This window comes from Triturus cristatus, chromosome 1_2 (genome assembly GCF_964204655.1).
Source record: "Triturus cristatus chromosome 1_2, aTriCri1.1, whole genome shotgun sequence".
Taxonomy (NCBI): domain Eukaryota; kingdom Metazoa; phylum Chordata; class Amphibia; order Caudata; family Salamandridae; genus Triturus; species Triturus cristatus.
The window spans coordinates 1,181,544,604-1,181,561,863 of NC_140580.1; the positions used below are offsets into that span (position 1 = coordinate 1,181,544,604).

A 17,260-nucleotide genomic window follows, 5' to 3' on the forward strand; every position below is an offset into this window, starting at 1 on the left:
CTCCCCAGAGGATAAATCACACCTAGTTCACCTCCTAGTATAATTCCCTCAACCAACACCAACAAAACCTGGGACACTTTCTACCACTAGCTGTGACAAGCCTGCTAAAATGAGAACACTCCTCCATCGTGTCATCCCTTCCTGTGATCATCATCAAAAACCAACTCCCACCTCGAGTATAATGCTCCCAGTTCAAAGCTTCCCTTAGTTAAGGAGAGTTCACCCACATACTAAAAGTTGCTAAATCACTCCCTTTCTGCAAACTGTTATCCAACTTCAGCCCTCCAACCTGCCAAGGACAGAGAAAGCAATTCAGAGGCACCTCTCCAACCAACGGAGGTCTCATAACAAGATCTTCTGCCTCTTTATCCCTGCTACTGCTCTCCGTGGCCAATTGTATGAGGGGGCTGTCGAAATGGGCAGGAATACCGTGACACAGACGTAGTGTTTTTCGTATAGTTTTAATGGGGATTCGTATGTCCACTTGTATTGAGATTACAAAAAGTAAATAAGGGGAGTCTTTGGCATCGTCTTCCAGGGGGATGGCTTCTCCCTCCTTGGTACGCGTCCCCTTGTCTCCCCCGTCATGATTTTCCCAGCAAGCAATGATGACCAATGGTATACGAGTGGAGCACAAAATAAATAAAGAAAAACAACAAAGCACCGATTAGGGCTTCACGATGTGGCGTTGGGGAAGGAAAGGGTGTGGGGGATGTCACCCGGATCTAGGAGGCTGTGGGGCCGTGTAGGGAGGGACTCCTTCACCAGGGTAGCGCCAGTGTCAGGTGTTAGACAGTGCCCTGCTATTCGGATTCCCCGCCTGGCAGCCCCACTCCTCCCACGGTTCCTGGCTCCACCCGCCTACCGGTACCCAGCAATCGCTGACGTACCTGCTCAAGCCACGTTCCTCCGGGAGGGTGGCGGGGCGCTTCGAGGGGACTATGGCCTCCAGGCTTTTCTTTGGCGGGATCCTTCAGCGTCTCTGGTGCTCCGGGATCGCTGAACTGCTCTCGGCTCCGTGGGACGTGTCTCTCGGCTTCTTCTTCCTTCCGGGTTACATTCCGTCCTGCATTGGCTGTCAGGTCCTTTTCAGCAGGTGACGAGGCGTGGGTCCACCCCCAGAGGCCGGAGCACGGATCGTCAGACTCTTCCTTAAAGGGCCAGGCAAAGGAGGTGGGGACAGCTGGATGACCTGGTCCAGGAGGATTCAGAGTCTGGCGACTGCAAGGGGGAAACAGCGGTGGTCGTGTCAGGTAAGCTCAGAGCATGCATCCCAGAACCCGGCCTCTGACAGGGGCTTTTGTGCACTTGTTCTACTCAATCTCTCAGTGGGTGTTCAAAACAATTGATTGGGCTAACTCTTGAAAACCGCATGGGCTTCTGTGGCCAAGTCCTGATGCGGTGTTTGTCTTTGTTCCCCGACGATTGTTATCAACCCAGTGGGCTTCACTGGTACCCAACCTGTAGCTTGAGAGAACGAGCGACTCTCCAACAACATGTGGCAGACACTCAAATCTTAGTTACTGCACTTCCTTGCTTGGAAAGTGTCCCCCTGGGCACTGCATTGGTCCAATGATAGGCTCTTCAAGTCAACAAAGTATAAACAACTTCTTATGCAATGAGTTTCAGTACATGTATTTTATTCATACGTTATGTAATCTCATTACAAATTGTTCTTCTGACTTTATGGTTAAGTCGTATATGGACTATAGTTTTCGATGCATTTCGGGTGTCAATTACCCTTCGTCAGGGATTAGTCCTATGGATGAACAGGAGTATCATAAACAAATATGCACTATGCGGTCTGGTTCAAATCATAGTATTCAAATTATTTTATTGTTGTGACGCATGTTAGTGGTGATGTAAGAGGTCTTGGGGATATCAAACTTTCTGAACGTAACTGTTGAGGGTAACGCTTGCATGCTGTATTAGAATCACCGTAAGTGAATATGAAAAACAAAACTAAATGTTGTGCCGAGGAGCTCGGTAAATCACTGTTAGTGAATAAGAAAACGAAAAATGGTGCCGAAGAACTTGGTGGTAAACTACGATTGTGGCATTTTGGTAATACGAAAAATATTGTGTAGGTCAAAGCGCTGAGGTTAGCGTTGGCGTTATATGTCATGAGAAGGTAACGCTCTACTGGCCTAATATCATCTTGTGTGTGAGCGAATATTCATGCAAAGTAACCGATCAATTAATCTCGGTGAACGTCACATTGTGTGTTAGTCGAACGGCGTCTACAACGCGTGAACTTAAAATCCATGATCGTCGTTCAATCGGCGCATTATGATAATACTCAAGCTATGTGGGTTATTAACATGCAATGGTCCTACTCGACCTTACTTTACGTACCGTTGTTGGTATCATCGGGCGTATCGGATGATGGTGTACTCATTCCTGGTGTCTTCGCATCGGGAATCATGAAAATAAATGTAGGACTCGTTAAGTGGCTATATTATGGCTCGATGACGAGATAGAAATAGGACTCATGTTTATAGTGGCCATCTTTGAATGTGTTAAACAATGAATGTATGCGTGTAAAAAGAATCACAAGTAGGTGTGTAAAGAAAATAACTGTAACAGACGCTATTAAAGTGCAGTTTATAAATAACAGGCAAGTTCGATTCGTTCATTAATCCCGAAGGGATGTATACTGTCCAACTTTTTAATCCTGTAGTTTTCCTCGCTGTAGGAGATGTTTTCTGTTGTCACAACCTTCTCTTTTCGATACCACTTCTAGGATCAAGAATCTGAGTTGGCTGATATTATGGTTATTTTCAAGAAAATGGTTGGCCACGACTGACTTGAGTTGTTTAGTGCGAATGTTCGATTTATGTTCATTGATTCTGGTCTTGATCTTCCTTTCAGTTTTACCAACGTAAATCTTACCACACGGGCATTTTAACAAGTAAACTATGTTTGTGGTGTCATATGTGGCAGTGACCATTAATTTGATTTCATTGCCTTTTTGTGGGTATGTTATGGTTGTTCCCGTTATAATGTTGTTGCAGTTGTTGCAGTTATGGCATGCCACTGTTCCTTTGTAAACTTCTTGGTGAATTTTTTTAGGGTGTTTGAGCATTTCCCCCATGTTTTTGTTCCTGGGGTAGACAAAGGTTGGTAATTCCTTAAATAGGTTCTTGAAGTCAGGTTCCATAAATAACATTGGCCAATGTCGTTTGATTATGCGTTTCATGTGCTTACTTGCTGTGGAAAATTTGGACACCATCACCAAAGAGCTCTTCTTTTTAGATGTTTTTTGCAATGAATCGCTTCTGTTTTTGAGTTGGCATCTGTTTCGTGCTTCTTCTATTATTTCGAACGGGTAACCTCTTAGTAAAAACCGTTCTGACATTTCTTGTAACCGTTTAGTTGCTGTTTGTGGATTGGATACAATGCGTTTGACTCGCAACATTTGTGAGTAGGGTAGATGTTGTTTCAATGTTTCTTGGTAAAAGCTAGCATATTGTAGCATGTTGTTTCGATCTGTGGGTTTCCTGTAGATATCAGTGTTGAATTTATTATCAACTACAGTTAATAGTACATCCAAGAATGTTATTTTTTCACGTTGTACATCATATTTGAATTGTATTTGTTTGTTTATTTGGTTGAGTTTGTCCAATGCTTCCATTAGGATCGATTGTTGTCCATTCAATAACACGAATATATCTTCGATTTAACGCAGAAATAATTTGCTGTGTTTCTTCCAAGGGTCCTTAGTTAGAACGTGATCTTGTTCAAACTTGTCCATGAACAAATTAGCGTACGCTGGTGCGGCACAATTGCCCATGGAAGTTTCGGTTGTTTGTATGTACCAATCATTCTTCCAAGTAAAATAACTGTGAAACAATGTGAATTGTAGTAATTTCATGAGTAAGATTTGTATTTGCAAATTCAGATCAGAGTGTAACAATGCTTGCTCGATTGCTTCTATCCCTAAATTGTGCGGTATTGAAGTATACAATGACTTCATATCGATGGTACACATGAGGATTGTTTCATCTGTGTCTATTTTGATGTATTGTAGTTTGTTGAGAAAGTCTGTGGTGTCCTTTACGTATGTTTGCATTTTTAAAACCATGGGTTGTAAATATCAGTCAATGAATTGTCCGATGGGTTCGTGTAAACTCCCTTTGGTAGACACTATGGGTCTGAACGGAGGATGTAAAGGGCCTTTATGTAACTTTGGTACCATGTAAATGATTGGACTCTTTGGGTGCTCTTGGATTAGAAATTTTTTTGTTCTGTCGTTGATTACTCCTTTGTCATGAGCTTGGTTAATGAGGTCTTTCAAGGTTTTGTGAAAAGCTTCTGTGGGGTTCATGTCGATTTTGATATATGTTGTTACGTCTGTTTAGATGTTTGTTTACTTCTACTTCATAATCAGTAGTATTTAGGATAACCAAGGCTCCTCCCTTGTCCGCTTTTTGACATGTTATTGTATGGTTGTCTGCGATTTTCTTTATGATGCCAATCTCTTTTTGTGTAAAGTTTGTTTTTTACTCTTATTAGAAAGATTCAATTTCAGCAGGTCCTGTTTTACTAAACTTTCGAAGGTATCCAGTGTTTTTTGGCTGATAGGTGCCATATATGTGCTGGGAGCATGCAATCCCTCAAGTTGGTCAGGTTCACGGTTGGTTTGTGGAGGTACAATATTTTCAAAATCATGTCATAAACGAAAGTTTCTCATAAATTTGAACAGACTTACTTCAAGTTCCAGATGATTGGTATTGGTAGTGTAAACGTATGAAGTACCTTTTTGTAAGGTTTGGAGTTCGATATCACTGAACTGCTGATTGGATACGTTGATGACCAGGCTCATGTTGCTTGTTCCTTGGCTTTCTCTTTCTTCGCCCCGTGGTGCTTCTGGTGTTTGGCAATTCCTTTCCTTTTGCTCCTCCTGCATCTCCTCTTTCTAGATGGCTCTCCTCTAAAAAAGATTGCCCTGATGTATGTGCTTGTGTTGTCGTAGGATCGCTTGTTGATGGCGTTGCAGACCTTCTAGCATGGTTTGTAGTGTCACTAGTAGTAGTTGTCTTGGTTGATCTGTTTGTGCTGTCACTATCGGTAGATGATGTGTCGGTGTGTTGTGAATATAGTTTATTTTGTCTACATCTGGCGTGGACTTCCGCACAGCTGTAAACTTCTCCGAGTTTGTAATCTACTGTGTCAAGGTGGAATTTGCGTATTTTTCTTTCATTGATTTTCTGTGAATGTTTTTGTTAGTTGTTCGTTGATGTCATCGAGGACTTTTGACCATTCATCTGCTGACCTGGAATTGGTGAGTTCATTAGTGACGGTGACCATTTCCTTAGATAATTCTTCTAGAATAGCTGATAGTTCTTCAATAATCAATAAGATTAAATCTAGATAACATTTGTTGAGGATCGTGTACCAGTGGTCCTTAAACTTCTGTGTATTTTTGCAAAGGGATGGCTTCAAAGGTATTCTTAATCCGCGTGGTATTCGTTGTGCTCGGTGGTATTTGATTAAGGTGCTAGCATGTAATCTTTGGTTAATTTCGCGTTTTGACAGGTATAACAGTTGTTTTATGTTTTGCTGTTTGTTGCGGTTTGTAGTTTGAGATGTCTCTTCATGTATTAGTGCATAAACGCGTGATACTTCATCTTCTTTGAATGCGAGTGTTTCCGCTCGAAGGTCCGTCATGCTGGATATCTCTTCCTATGGTTGTATTAGTGCGCTGCGTATTTCTTGAATGTAACTTGAATATAACACTTGGAGATGATGTAATGAAAGGTCTCAGATCTCCCCTGGACCAAGGTATGTACCGTCACTTTCCTAGGGAGAGAATATCCGTTCCAAACTTATGGAACATAACGTATACACAGCACTTCCTAAGGTGGGCAAACTTTCAACTCTCCCCCAAAGGCAAGGCAAGAAAACAATATATACACAGGCTTTGCACATCACTTGCCAGGAGTAGAACAAGTTCCTATAACACAATTACCTGCTAGAAGGGAATTCACCCATCCTTTTACAACAGAATACTTGGCCAAGAAGAGTCCACACCTCCTGCTACTAGGAAAAGACAAATTGGTATATCTGGGATGTATTTATTAGTAAATAGCACCACACGGTAAGCCAAATGTACCTATCATAGCAGACTCTAACATATCAATAGTATGATCGAAACACAATCAAGGCAAACATATATGTAGTAAAATATATATATATATATATATATATATATATATATATATATATTCACTTAAAAAACCATAGGTTTCACACATGTTATAGTTAGGTGGATATTTCACTCGTAAAAAACCAATGAAATTCCCCAATTATAGTTACTTCAGATAACTATAACTCGCGCGCCCGCAATCCTCTGCTCATGACGTCACATATTACATCACTCATGACATGGTCAGTGGCATCACTCTTGACATCACTGATGACATCATCCTTGTGATAGAGTGGCGGTCGCGCGAGTTATAGTTATCTGAAGTAACTATAATTGGGGAATTTCATTGGTTTTTTACGAGTGAAATATCCACCTAACTATAACATGTGTGAAACCTATGGTTTTTTAAGTGAATTTGCAAGGTTTTTTAAATGCTAATTCCTAACTATAACATGTGTGAAACCTATGGTTTTTTCAGTGAATTTGTATGGTTTTTTAAATGCTAAGTTATGTATGTATTATTATTTTTTTATATATTTATTTTTCAATAAACTACGTATTAAACATTTTTTTTTTTTAATGGTTGCAACCCCGCGATGTAAAAAAAAAAAAAAATTAAATGTTTTTTTCTGCCTTCGGGGTCCTTCAGGGACCCCCTGACAAAGGCTAGGGGGTCAGGAACTCTCTACCCTGCCCCCTTTTCACGTTCGCCACCTTCCTTTTCCACTCTCGCACTGAAAACAAACAAAATGGCGGCCGACACTTCCTGATTTTGACCGATTCGAACGTTGACTGACATGTAACAACCAATCAGAATTACGCTTGCGCACGTTAGGGTGCGCGCACGGTGCGCGGCTATAGATATGTATGTGCTTTTTACTGCAATTTTCTCTGGAACTACTGAACAGATTGACTCCATATATGCAAAAGGCACTTCCCTGACCTGAGGACTACCTCTCTGCCAAATTTCAAGTAATTCTGTTCAGCCGTTCGGGCTGTACCTTCGACTAAAGGTCCTATGGGAAAATGCATGGGGAAAACGCGTTTTGGGACCCCCCTTTTTTCTCGGCCCCCGCTTGACGAATCCTCCCGAGACTTTCAGTGTAGGAGCTGAGCAGAGCGCCCCATTAGTTTTGGAAATTTCGCGAAGATCCGTCAACCGGCGCCAAAGTTATTCAAAATAGAATTTTGAGATTTCCTATTGAAACACGGTCCTAACTATAACTATCTACTGGCGACCGCCAGTAGATAATATGTATATATATATATATATATATATTATAATATTATATCTCAAAAAGTCCACTGCATCTCACTTTCCCAGTCACAGGACGAAATATCAAACACTGGAGCCGTGGCCTCAATCAAAAAGTGTGTTTATTTAAACACTAAGTCCGACGCGTTTCGGAGTTTGCTTGCACTCCTTTCTCACGGGCAACAGACTGTGTTTGTTTCTCATTGTTAAAGTGCAAGTGCCGGTCACGTGCTATAAACATAGTAAAAATACTACTCCGTGTATTTTACATATATCAATTCAAATTCAGATGACACTTCATACTTGCAAAATAAACATTAGTAAATGGAAAACTAATTATTGACAATACGCTGCGTTGTTCTACCATATCACGGTTTTTCACGTTAAAGCTTGAACAAATGAAACTTTATCATCTTGCCGGTGTGTGAGCAAACATCAGTGTGTTGAAATGCAGTTCTCATTCTTATCTAACATCCACGACACACTGTAATCGTCTTGCCCTAGTGGGCCTGATCATCAATCTGATAACATTCATGCACGACATAACCTGTATTACGCATATATAGTACGTGACTGCCCTTGCTGTTGTGAATGTTACTGAATACCGTTCCTCGTAATCTATACACATCGCTTAGCATCATGGTAGATGTAGTATCCACATTTTAAGCGCTGATGGGAACGGTGTGCTTCCAGTTGGTGGAAATCTGACTTTAGGAAGGTGAGCAACATTGGACTTACATGCTAACCTACTATAGGATTAACAGCGCATTCATCTGACAGCATGCACTATGCAATTGATATTGTGGATACTACATCTACCATGATGCTAAGCGAGCTGAAGCCAAGAGGGGCGTGTATTTAACGAGGCGCAGGTGCGCTTTTAAACTTTTGCTGCTTCCTGAATTTGCCTACGCCAGTGACCAAGGGCAATGCTGCCCGAAACATGTTTGGATTTAAGGCAATGCTGAATAAATATGATTGAAAGGACACTGTTTGCAAGCCTTCCTTTCTGCCAGCAAGATGGGAAATCGTTGTCACAACGTGTGAGGCCCTCAAATGCAGAGTAACTTTTTGGTTGATATATATATATATATATATATATATATATATAACCTCAAAATAAAGTTATAGTAAGCAAGAACAGTAGGAAAACTAGAAATTAGTGGAACACCTCACCAACTGTCTGTCCATCTCGTTTCCACTTCGCCAAAGGGAAGTCCGGTTCTTCGGCCGAAACAGGAGACAGTAGTGACACTATACGCCCCACTGCAACAGCTGCACGTCTGCCCTGTGATGAACTTCCACCGAACAGAACCCATACACCTCCTTTAGTACAAGTGGAGACATAAGACGAAGCTCCTGGTGAGCCTCACCCCCTTTTCCCATCAGAGTCCGTACCACTCCGCACCAAGGCCACAGCTTCAGCTGGCCAGGCGTCTGTTATGGCTTCAGAGCAGAGCGAGCGCATTCCTCTGGCAAGATCCAGTTCTCTCTGGTCAGTAAAGTGCAAAAAACAAGTGAAAAGGAAAACATGCCCTTCTCACCTAGTGAAGGTCAGAAAATGGCGACAGCTCAGAAAATGGAGTCACTCAAGCATAAGCCTCTATTCATGTAAAAGATCAAAATTAGTATGCAAGATGACATAAGATCAGACCAAAGCCAATAGCAAGCACTGCCGTTAAGTAAGATAAAGTCAGAATCTGAAAGAGACATAATCAAGCCCTACTTCGTAGCTTATTCTTACTAGGCAGGCCTTCACATCACTATATTATGTTATAATATGCTAAATAAGACTGAGCTGGTGATGGGCGACGGTCATTATCAGGCTATTTATCCACATAAATCGCACATTCATTACAGATGAATACGCGCATCTACCATCGGGCATTCACAGCGACTCTCCACCAACACATGGCAGACACTCAAATCTACCTTTGGGCATCAATGGCATTCACAGCGACTCTCCACCAGCACGCGGCAGACACTCAAATCTACCTTCGGGCATCAATGGCATTCACAGCGACTCTCCACCAGCACACGGCAGACACTCAAATCTACCTTCGGGCATCAATGGCATTCACAGAGACTCTCCACCAACACGCGGCAGACACTCCAATCTACCTTCGGGCATCAATGGCATTCACAGAGACTACCCACCAACACGCGGCAGACACTCAAATCTACCATCGGACATTAATGGCATTCACAGCGACTCTCCACCAACACGCGGCAGACACTCCAATCTACCTTCGGGCATCAATGGCATTCACAGAGACTACCCACCAACACGCGGCAGACACTCAAATCTACCATCGGACATTAATGGCATTCACAGCGACTCTCCACCAACACGCGGCAGACACTCAAATCTACCAACGGGCATCAATGGCATTCACAGCAACTCTCCACCAACACGCGGCAGACACTCAAATCTACCTTCGGGCATCAATGGCATTCAGAGCAACTCTCCACCAGCACGCGGCAGACACTCAAATCTACCTTCGGGCATCAATGGCATTCACAGCGACTCTCCACCAACACGCGGCAGACACTCAAATCTACCATCGGACATCAATGGCATTCACAGTGACTCTCCAACAACACGCTGCAGACACTCAAATCTACCAACGGGCATCAATGGCATTCACAGCAACTCTCCACCAACACGCGCCAGACAAATCTACCTTCGGGCATCAATGGCATTCACAGAGACTCTCAACCAACACGTGGCAGACACTCAAATCTACCTTCGGGCATCAATGGCATTCACAGCGACTCTCCACCAACACGTGGCAGACACTCAAATCTACCTTCGGGCATCAATGGCATTCACAGAGACTCCCCACCAACACGCAGCAGACACTCAAATCTACCTTCGGGCATCAATGGCATTCACAGAGACTCCCCATCAACATGCGGCAGACACTAAAATCTACCTTCGGGCATCAATGGCATTCACAGAGACTACCCACCAACACGCGGCAGACACTCAAATCTACCTTCGGGCATCAATGGCATTCACAGAGACTACCCACCAACACGCGGCAGACACTCAAATCTACCTTCGGGCATCAATGGCATTCACAGAGACTACCCACCAACACGCGGCAGACACTCAAATCTACCTTCGGGCATCAATAGCATTCACAGCAACTCTCCACCAGCACGCGTCAGACACTCAAATCTACCTTCGGGCATCAATGGCATTCACAGCGACTCTCCACCAACACGCGGCAGACACTCAAATCTACCAACGGGCATCAATGGCATTCACAGCAACTCTCCACCAACACGCGGCAGACACTCAAATCTACCATCGGGCATCAATGGTATTCACAGCGACTCTCCACCAGCACGCGTCAGACACTCAAATCTACCTTCGGGCATCAATGGCATTCACAGCGACTCTCCACCAGCACGCGGCAGACACTCAAATCTACCATCGGGCATCAATGGCATTCACAGCAACTCTCCACCAACACGCGGCAGACACTCAAATCTACCTTCGGGCATCAATGGCATTCACAGCGACTCTCCACCAGCACGCGGCAGACACTCAAATCTACCTTCGGGCATCAATGGCATTCACAGCGACTCTCCACCAGCACGCGGCAGACACTCAAATCTACCTTCGGGCATCAATGGCATTCACAGCGACTCTCCACCAGCACGCGGCAGACACTCAAATCTACCAACGGGCATCAATGGCATTCATAGCAACTCTCCACCAACACGCGGCAGACACTCAAATCTACCATCGGGCATCAATGGTATCCACAGCGACTCTCCACCAACACGTGGCAGACACTCAAATCTACCAACGGGCATCAATGGCATTCACAGCGACTCTCCACCAACACGCGGCAGACACTCAAATCTACCTTCGGGCATCAATGGCATTCACGGTGACTCTCCAACAACACGCTGCAGACACTCAAATCTACCTTCGGGCATCAATAGCATTCACAGCAACTCTCCACCAGCACACGGCAGACACTCAAATCTACCTTCGGGCATCAATGGCATTCACAGAGACTCCCCACCAACACACGGCAGACACTCAAATCTACCTTCGGGCATCAATGGCATTCACAGTGACTCTCCAACAACACGCTGCAGACACTCAAATCTACCTTCGGGCATCAATAGCATTCACAGCGACTCTCCACCAACACGCGGCAGACACTCAAATCTACCATCGGACATTAATGGCATTCACAGAGACTCCCCACCAACACACGGCAGACACTCAAATCTACCTTCGGGCATCAATGGCATTCAGAGCGACTCTCCACCAACACGGGTCAGACACTCAAATCTACCTTCGGGCATCAATGGCATTCAGAGCGACTCTCCACCAACACGGGTCAGACACTCAAATCTACCTTCGGGCATCAATGGCATTCACAGAGACTCCCCACCAACATGCGGCAGACACTCAAATCTACCTTCGGGCATCAATGGCATTCACAGCGATTCTCCACCAACACGTGGCAGACACTCAAATCTACCTTCGGGCATCAATAGCATTCATACCTCTCATATTACCGCTGCGAAATAAAACTCCAATACTAAATCCCACACAACTCACTAACGCTCACTCCCAAAACAACTGAAGGACATCTTCATTACTCACACAGAAAAATATTTGCCCCATCACTGACTGATAATTGTTTTACGTCAGTGAAATTGCTGCACGTCACACTTTATTCCATGTTATCCCTTCAACAGATTTGCTAAAACCTCAAACTTTTCCGTAGAAAGCCTTCAAAAAACAAAAAAACATGTTCTGAACTGCACACCGGTCAAAGTGCAGGTCAGTCAACACTTTGGAAGTGCCACTGTCGTTGGGGCTCTGCAGTGGTCTTGCCAGTGTCCAGTCTGTGCTCACATTCAAAGGCCAGACTCCTATCCTTCACTTGAAAATGCGATCACATCTCACCCACTAAGAGAAAAACTCTGACCGGACATCAAAGTCAAAACCAAATTCTGATGGCTCACACTTTACCTGAATAGACCACTCAACAGACCCCCTTACGTGGTCAATCTATTCAACATTTCAGGTAAATAAAGAGGATACAAGAACACCCTCTACCGAGAAACAAAGATTCGAGATCTGCTGAGCACCAAACAAGAGCTTCAGAGGTACCGGATGCGACATGTGAAACTTCCTTCCAGGAGACCTGGACACAGAATCTGCGTTTCTTTTTTTCAGGAAACTGAAAACTCCTCTTTTGCAAATTCTGCAGAAATAATGGATTTTACAAATATTCAGATTCTACTCCTCAAGATGTGCACTGTCGGCGACCGTACACCACTTGTTACTTTTATAGTTTAATTTGTGATCAATACTCTACGGTTTAGCAGCGCTATATGAAACGGTTAAATATATATCTGTTGAATACAAAACAAACAAATTTAAAAGGCACTTTTGGGTCCCCACAGCACCATACCTAGTGGCTGGGGGACGGATCAAATATGGGAATAGGAGCATCCTTCTTACCCAACTGCAACAGGGAACGACACACAGCAAAGCCAAGGGTCCCCTCTGGTGCTGACCCTTGCGCATCATAAAGAGAATGAATACGACATGCTGGATTCCCAAACACCAAACAGGCTTTGTGAGGTTCCAACATGAAGAGCAGTTAGCCATTCCTGAAGCACTGCTTAAAGCAGACGTCAGTGGCATCGACAGAAGTGGAAGTTTTTATTTAAAAACGAACTAAAGCCATTTCAGGATGGGTAACCGGCGAATGAACAAGACAGGGCATCTTGGGGAAGCTCCGCGAAAAGCTGGTTGCTGCCAATTGGTGGAGAAAAGAGAACAGAGCCCGGATGACTCATGAAGAACAAGCATGGGGCAGGGCCTTACCGTGTGGGCAGATGCTGGTACTTGGCACCACTGAAACTTCAAGACTTTTGTATATCTTGCCAGGGAATGTAGTCGGTACCCAGTAGTTGACAGGAGTCAAGTTCTGCAGAAGACAAGTGACTCCCCAAATGACTGTACTCCGTCGTAGAATCTGCACTCGCGGTGCTGCCTGGGTAAATGTGATTCCTCTGCTCTCTCTTAGGACCAGGGTAGGCCTTTGCACTGGTACTACGGATCGAACTACACAACACCCTGCTAGAAGTTACTGCCAAGGTAGAATCTGCACTTGTGGCCCAGATGCTGTGGATGGTGCCCGCCCACACTGACTAGGGAGAAGCTGCATCAGTGGAACGAATGACTATAAAGCGCGCTCTCTCTCTCTCTCTCACTTACTGCCCAGGAGGAATCTGTACAAACATCACTGCAAGAGCTATCTGCTGAGCTGGCCAACCGAGACGAGCACATCTTACTTGACAGGCAGGTGCTGGATGCCACGTCATCGGAAGGGTCTCCCATCGTGGGCTGCTGGACCTGCATATCCAAAGACAATATCATTACCAGCCCACAGCACTCAAAGAGGGATTCAAAAGATCCCCATCGCTTTCCAAAACTCACAGGTATCTTTAGCAACTGCTTCAGGCTTACAGTAACCCTGGCTGCTCTGTGGTCTATTGCCAAAAAAGTAAAAAAATAAAACTGATTGTGGCCTACATCGACGCCTGATGTTATTAGTGCTGCACAAAGTGCCAGACATTGGTCCTTGTTCTACCAACAGAGGGTTCACAGCAGAGTGAGGACGAGAAACATATAACCGTATAACCGAATGCACAGGCAGGATCTGCACTCGTGGCACTGAGTGAAAATAAATGAAGCCCTGGTCTCACTTCCTGCACTGGTACGACCTTCACTTGTGTTACTGAGTGAATATGAATGAGGCCCTGTTATCACTTCCTGTACAGGTACGACCTACACTTGTGGTACTGAGCGAATATAAATAAGGTCATGTTATCTCTTCCTGCACAGGTAGGACATACACTTGTGGTACTGACTGAATATGAATGAGGCCCTGCTATCACTTCCTGTACAGGTACGACCTACACTTGTGGTACTGAGTGAATATGAATGAGGCCCTGCTATCACTTCCTGTACAGGTACGACCTACACTTGTGGTACTGAGTGAATATAAATAAGGTCCTGTTATCTCTTCCAGCACAGGTAGGACATACACTTGTGGTACTGACTGAATATGAATGAGGCCCTGCTATCACTTCCTGTACAGGTACGACCTACACTTGTGGTACTGAGTGAATGTGAATGAGGCCTTGCTATCACTTCCTGCACAGGTAGGATCATAACTTGTGGCGCTGAGTAAATATATAAATAAGGTCCTGTTATCACTTCCTTGCACAGGTACGACCTACACTTGTGGTACTGAGTGAATATGAATGAGGCCCTGCTATCACTTCCTGTACAGGTACGACCTACACTTGTGGTACTGAGTGAATATGAATGAGGCCCTGCTATCACTTCCTGCACTGGTACGACCTACACTTGTGGTACTGAGTGAATATGAATGAGCCCCTGCTATCACTTCCTGTACAGGTAGGATCTGCACTTGTAGTACTGAGTGAATATAAAGAAGGTCCCTTTATCTAGTTCTACACAGGTAGGATCTGCACTGGTCTCACTGAGCGAATATGAATGAGGCCTTGCTATCACTTCCTGCACAGGTAGGGTCTGCACCTGTGGTACTGAGTGAATGTGAATGAGGCCCTGCTATCACTTCCTGTACAGGTAGGATCTGCACTTGTGGCACTGAGTGAATGTGAATGAGGCCCTGCTATCACTTCCTGCACTGGTAGGGTCTGCACTTGTTGCACTGAGTGAATGTGAATGAGGCCCTGCTATCACTTCCTGCACAGGTAGGGTCTGCACTCATTGGACTAACAAACATAAATGGCGCCCTGTTCTGACTCATGCACTGGTAGGGTCTCACTCGTGGTACTGAGTGAATGTGAATGAGGCCCTGCTATCACTTCTTGCACAGGTAGAATCTGCACTTGTGGCACTGAGTGAATGTGAATGAGGCCCTGCTATCACTTCCTGCACAGGCAGAATCTTCACTCATGGTACTAACATACATAAATGGTGCCCTGTTCTCACTCGTGCACTGGTAGGGTCTGGACTTGTGGTACTGAGTGAATGTGAATGAGGCCCTGCTATCACCTCTTGCACAGGCAGAATCTGCACTCATTGGACTAACAAACATAAATGGCGCCCTGTTCTCACTCGTGCACTGGTAGAGTCTGGACTTGTGGTACTGAGTGAATGTGAATGAGGCCCTGCTATCACTTCTTGCACAGGCAGAATCTGCACTCATTGGACTAACAAACATAAATGGCGCCCTGTTCTCACTCGTGCACTGGTAGGGTCTGGACTTGTGGTACTGAGTGAATGTGAATGAGGCCCTGCTATCACTTCCTGCACAGGCAGAATCTGCACTCATTGGACTAACATACATAAATGGCGCCCTGTTCTGACTCATGCACTGGTAGGGTCTCACTCGTGGTACTGAGTGAATGTGAATGAGGCCCTGCTATCACTTCCTGCACAGGCAGAATCTTCACTCATGGTACTAACATACATAAATGGCGCCCTGTTCTCACTCGTGCACTGGTAGGGTCTGGACTTGTGGTACTGAGTGAATGTGAATGAGGCCCTGCTATCACTTCTTGCACAGGCAGAATCTGCACTCATTGGACTAACAAACATAAATGGCGCCCTGTTCTCACTCGTGCACTGGTAGGGTCTGGACTTGTGGTACTGAGTGAATGTGAATGAGGCCCTGCTATCACTTCCTGCACAGGCAGAATCTGCACTCATTGGACTAACATACATAAATGGCGCCCTGTTCTGACTCATGCACTGGTAGGGTCTCACTCGTGGTACTGAGTGAATGTGAATGAGGCCCTGCTATCACTTCCTGCAGAATCTGCACTCATTGGACTAACATACATAAATGGCGCCCTGTTCTGACTCATGCACTGGTAGGGTCTGGACTTGTGGTACTGAGTGAATGAGGCCCTGCTATCACTTCTTGCACAGGCAGAATCTGCACTCATTGGACTAACAAACATAAATGGCGCCCTGTTCTGACTCATGCACTGGTAGGGTCTGGACTTGTGGCACTGAGTGAATGTGAATGAGGCCCTGCTATAACTTCTTGCACAGGTAGAATCTGCACTTGTGGCACTGAGTGAATGTGAATGAGGCCCTGCTATCACTTCCTGCACAGGTAGGGTCTGCACTCATTGGACTAACAAACATAAATGGCGCCCTGTTCTGACTCATGCACTGGTAGGGTCTGGACTTGTGGCACTGAGTGAATATGAATGAGGCCCTGCTATCACTTCCTGCACAGGCAGAATCTGCACTCCTTGGACTAACAAACATAAATGGCGCCCTGTTCTGACTCATGCACTGGTAGGGTCTCACTCGTGGTACTGAGTGAATGTGAATGAGGCCCTGCTATCACTTCCTGCACAGGCAGAATCTTCACTCATGGTACTAACATACATAAATGGCGCCCTGTTCTCACTCGTGCACTGGTAGGGTCTGGACTTGTGGTACTGAGTGAATATGAATGAGGCCCTGCTATCACTTCCTGCACAGGCAGAATCTGCACTCCTTGGACTAACAAACATAAATGGCGCCCTGTTCTGACTTACTGCCCAGGTGGTATCTGCACACACGTCACTGCACGAGTTATCTGCTGAAATGGACCAACAGGACTTGTACATCTTGTTTGACAGACTTGTGAGTGGCGCCAGCTCATCTTGGTCTCCCATCACTGATAGATCAACCTGTGTATTCAAAGAAATTTTCATTACAAGCCGCTCTGCAGTTACCTGGGGCCCCAAAGGATTTCTCCCCCTTTTCTCCAACCCCAAACATAAATCTAACTACTGTTCATGGCTCACGTCTA

At 44.9% G+C, this 17,260-nt stretch overlaps 1 protein-coding gene across 8 annotated transcripts in view; it reads right to left on the reverse strand.

Annotated features, from left to right (window-relative positions):
- The window catches only part of ODF2 (outer dense fiber of sperm tails 2), a 433,573-nt gene that overhangs the window by 324,343 nt on the left and 91,970 nt on the right, over positions 1 to 17,260 (reverse strand). For 4 of the 8 annotated variants that reach the window (XM_085614079.1, XM_085614078.1, XM_085614076.1 and 1 more), the window contains one exon: positions 17,004 to 17,138. The exons of the other annotated variants lie outside the window; for them this stretch is intronic. In XM_085614079.1, the coding sequence (XP_085470205.1) occupies positions 17,004 to 17,138 (135 nt within the window). The remainder of the gene's footprint in view (positions 1 to 17,003; positions 17,139 to 17,260) is intronic. 8 annotated transcript variants of the gene reach the window in all.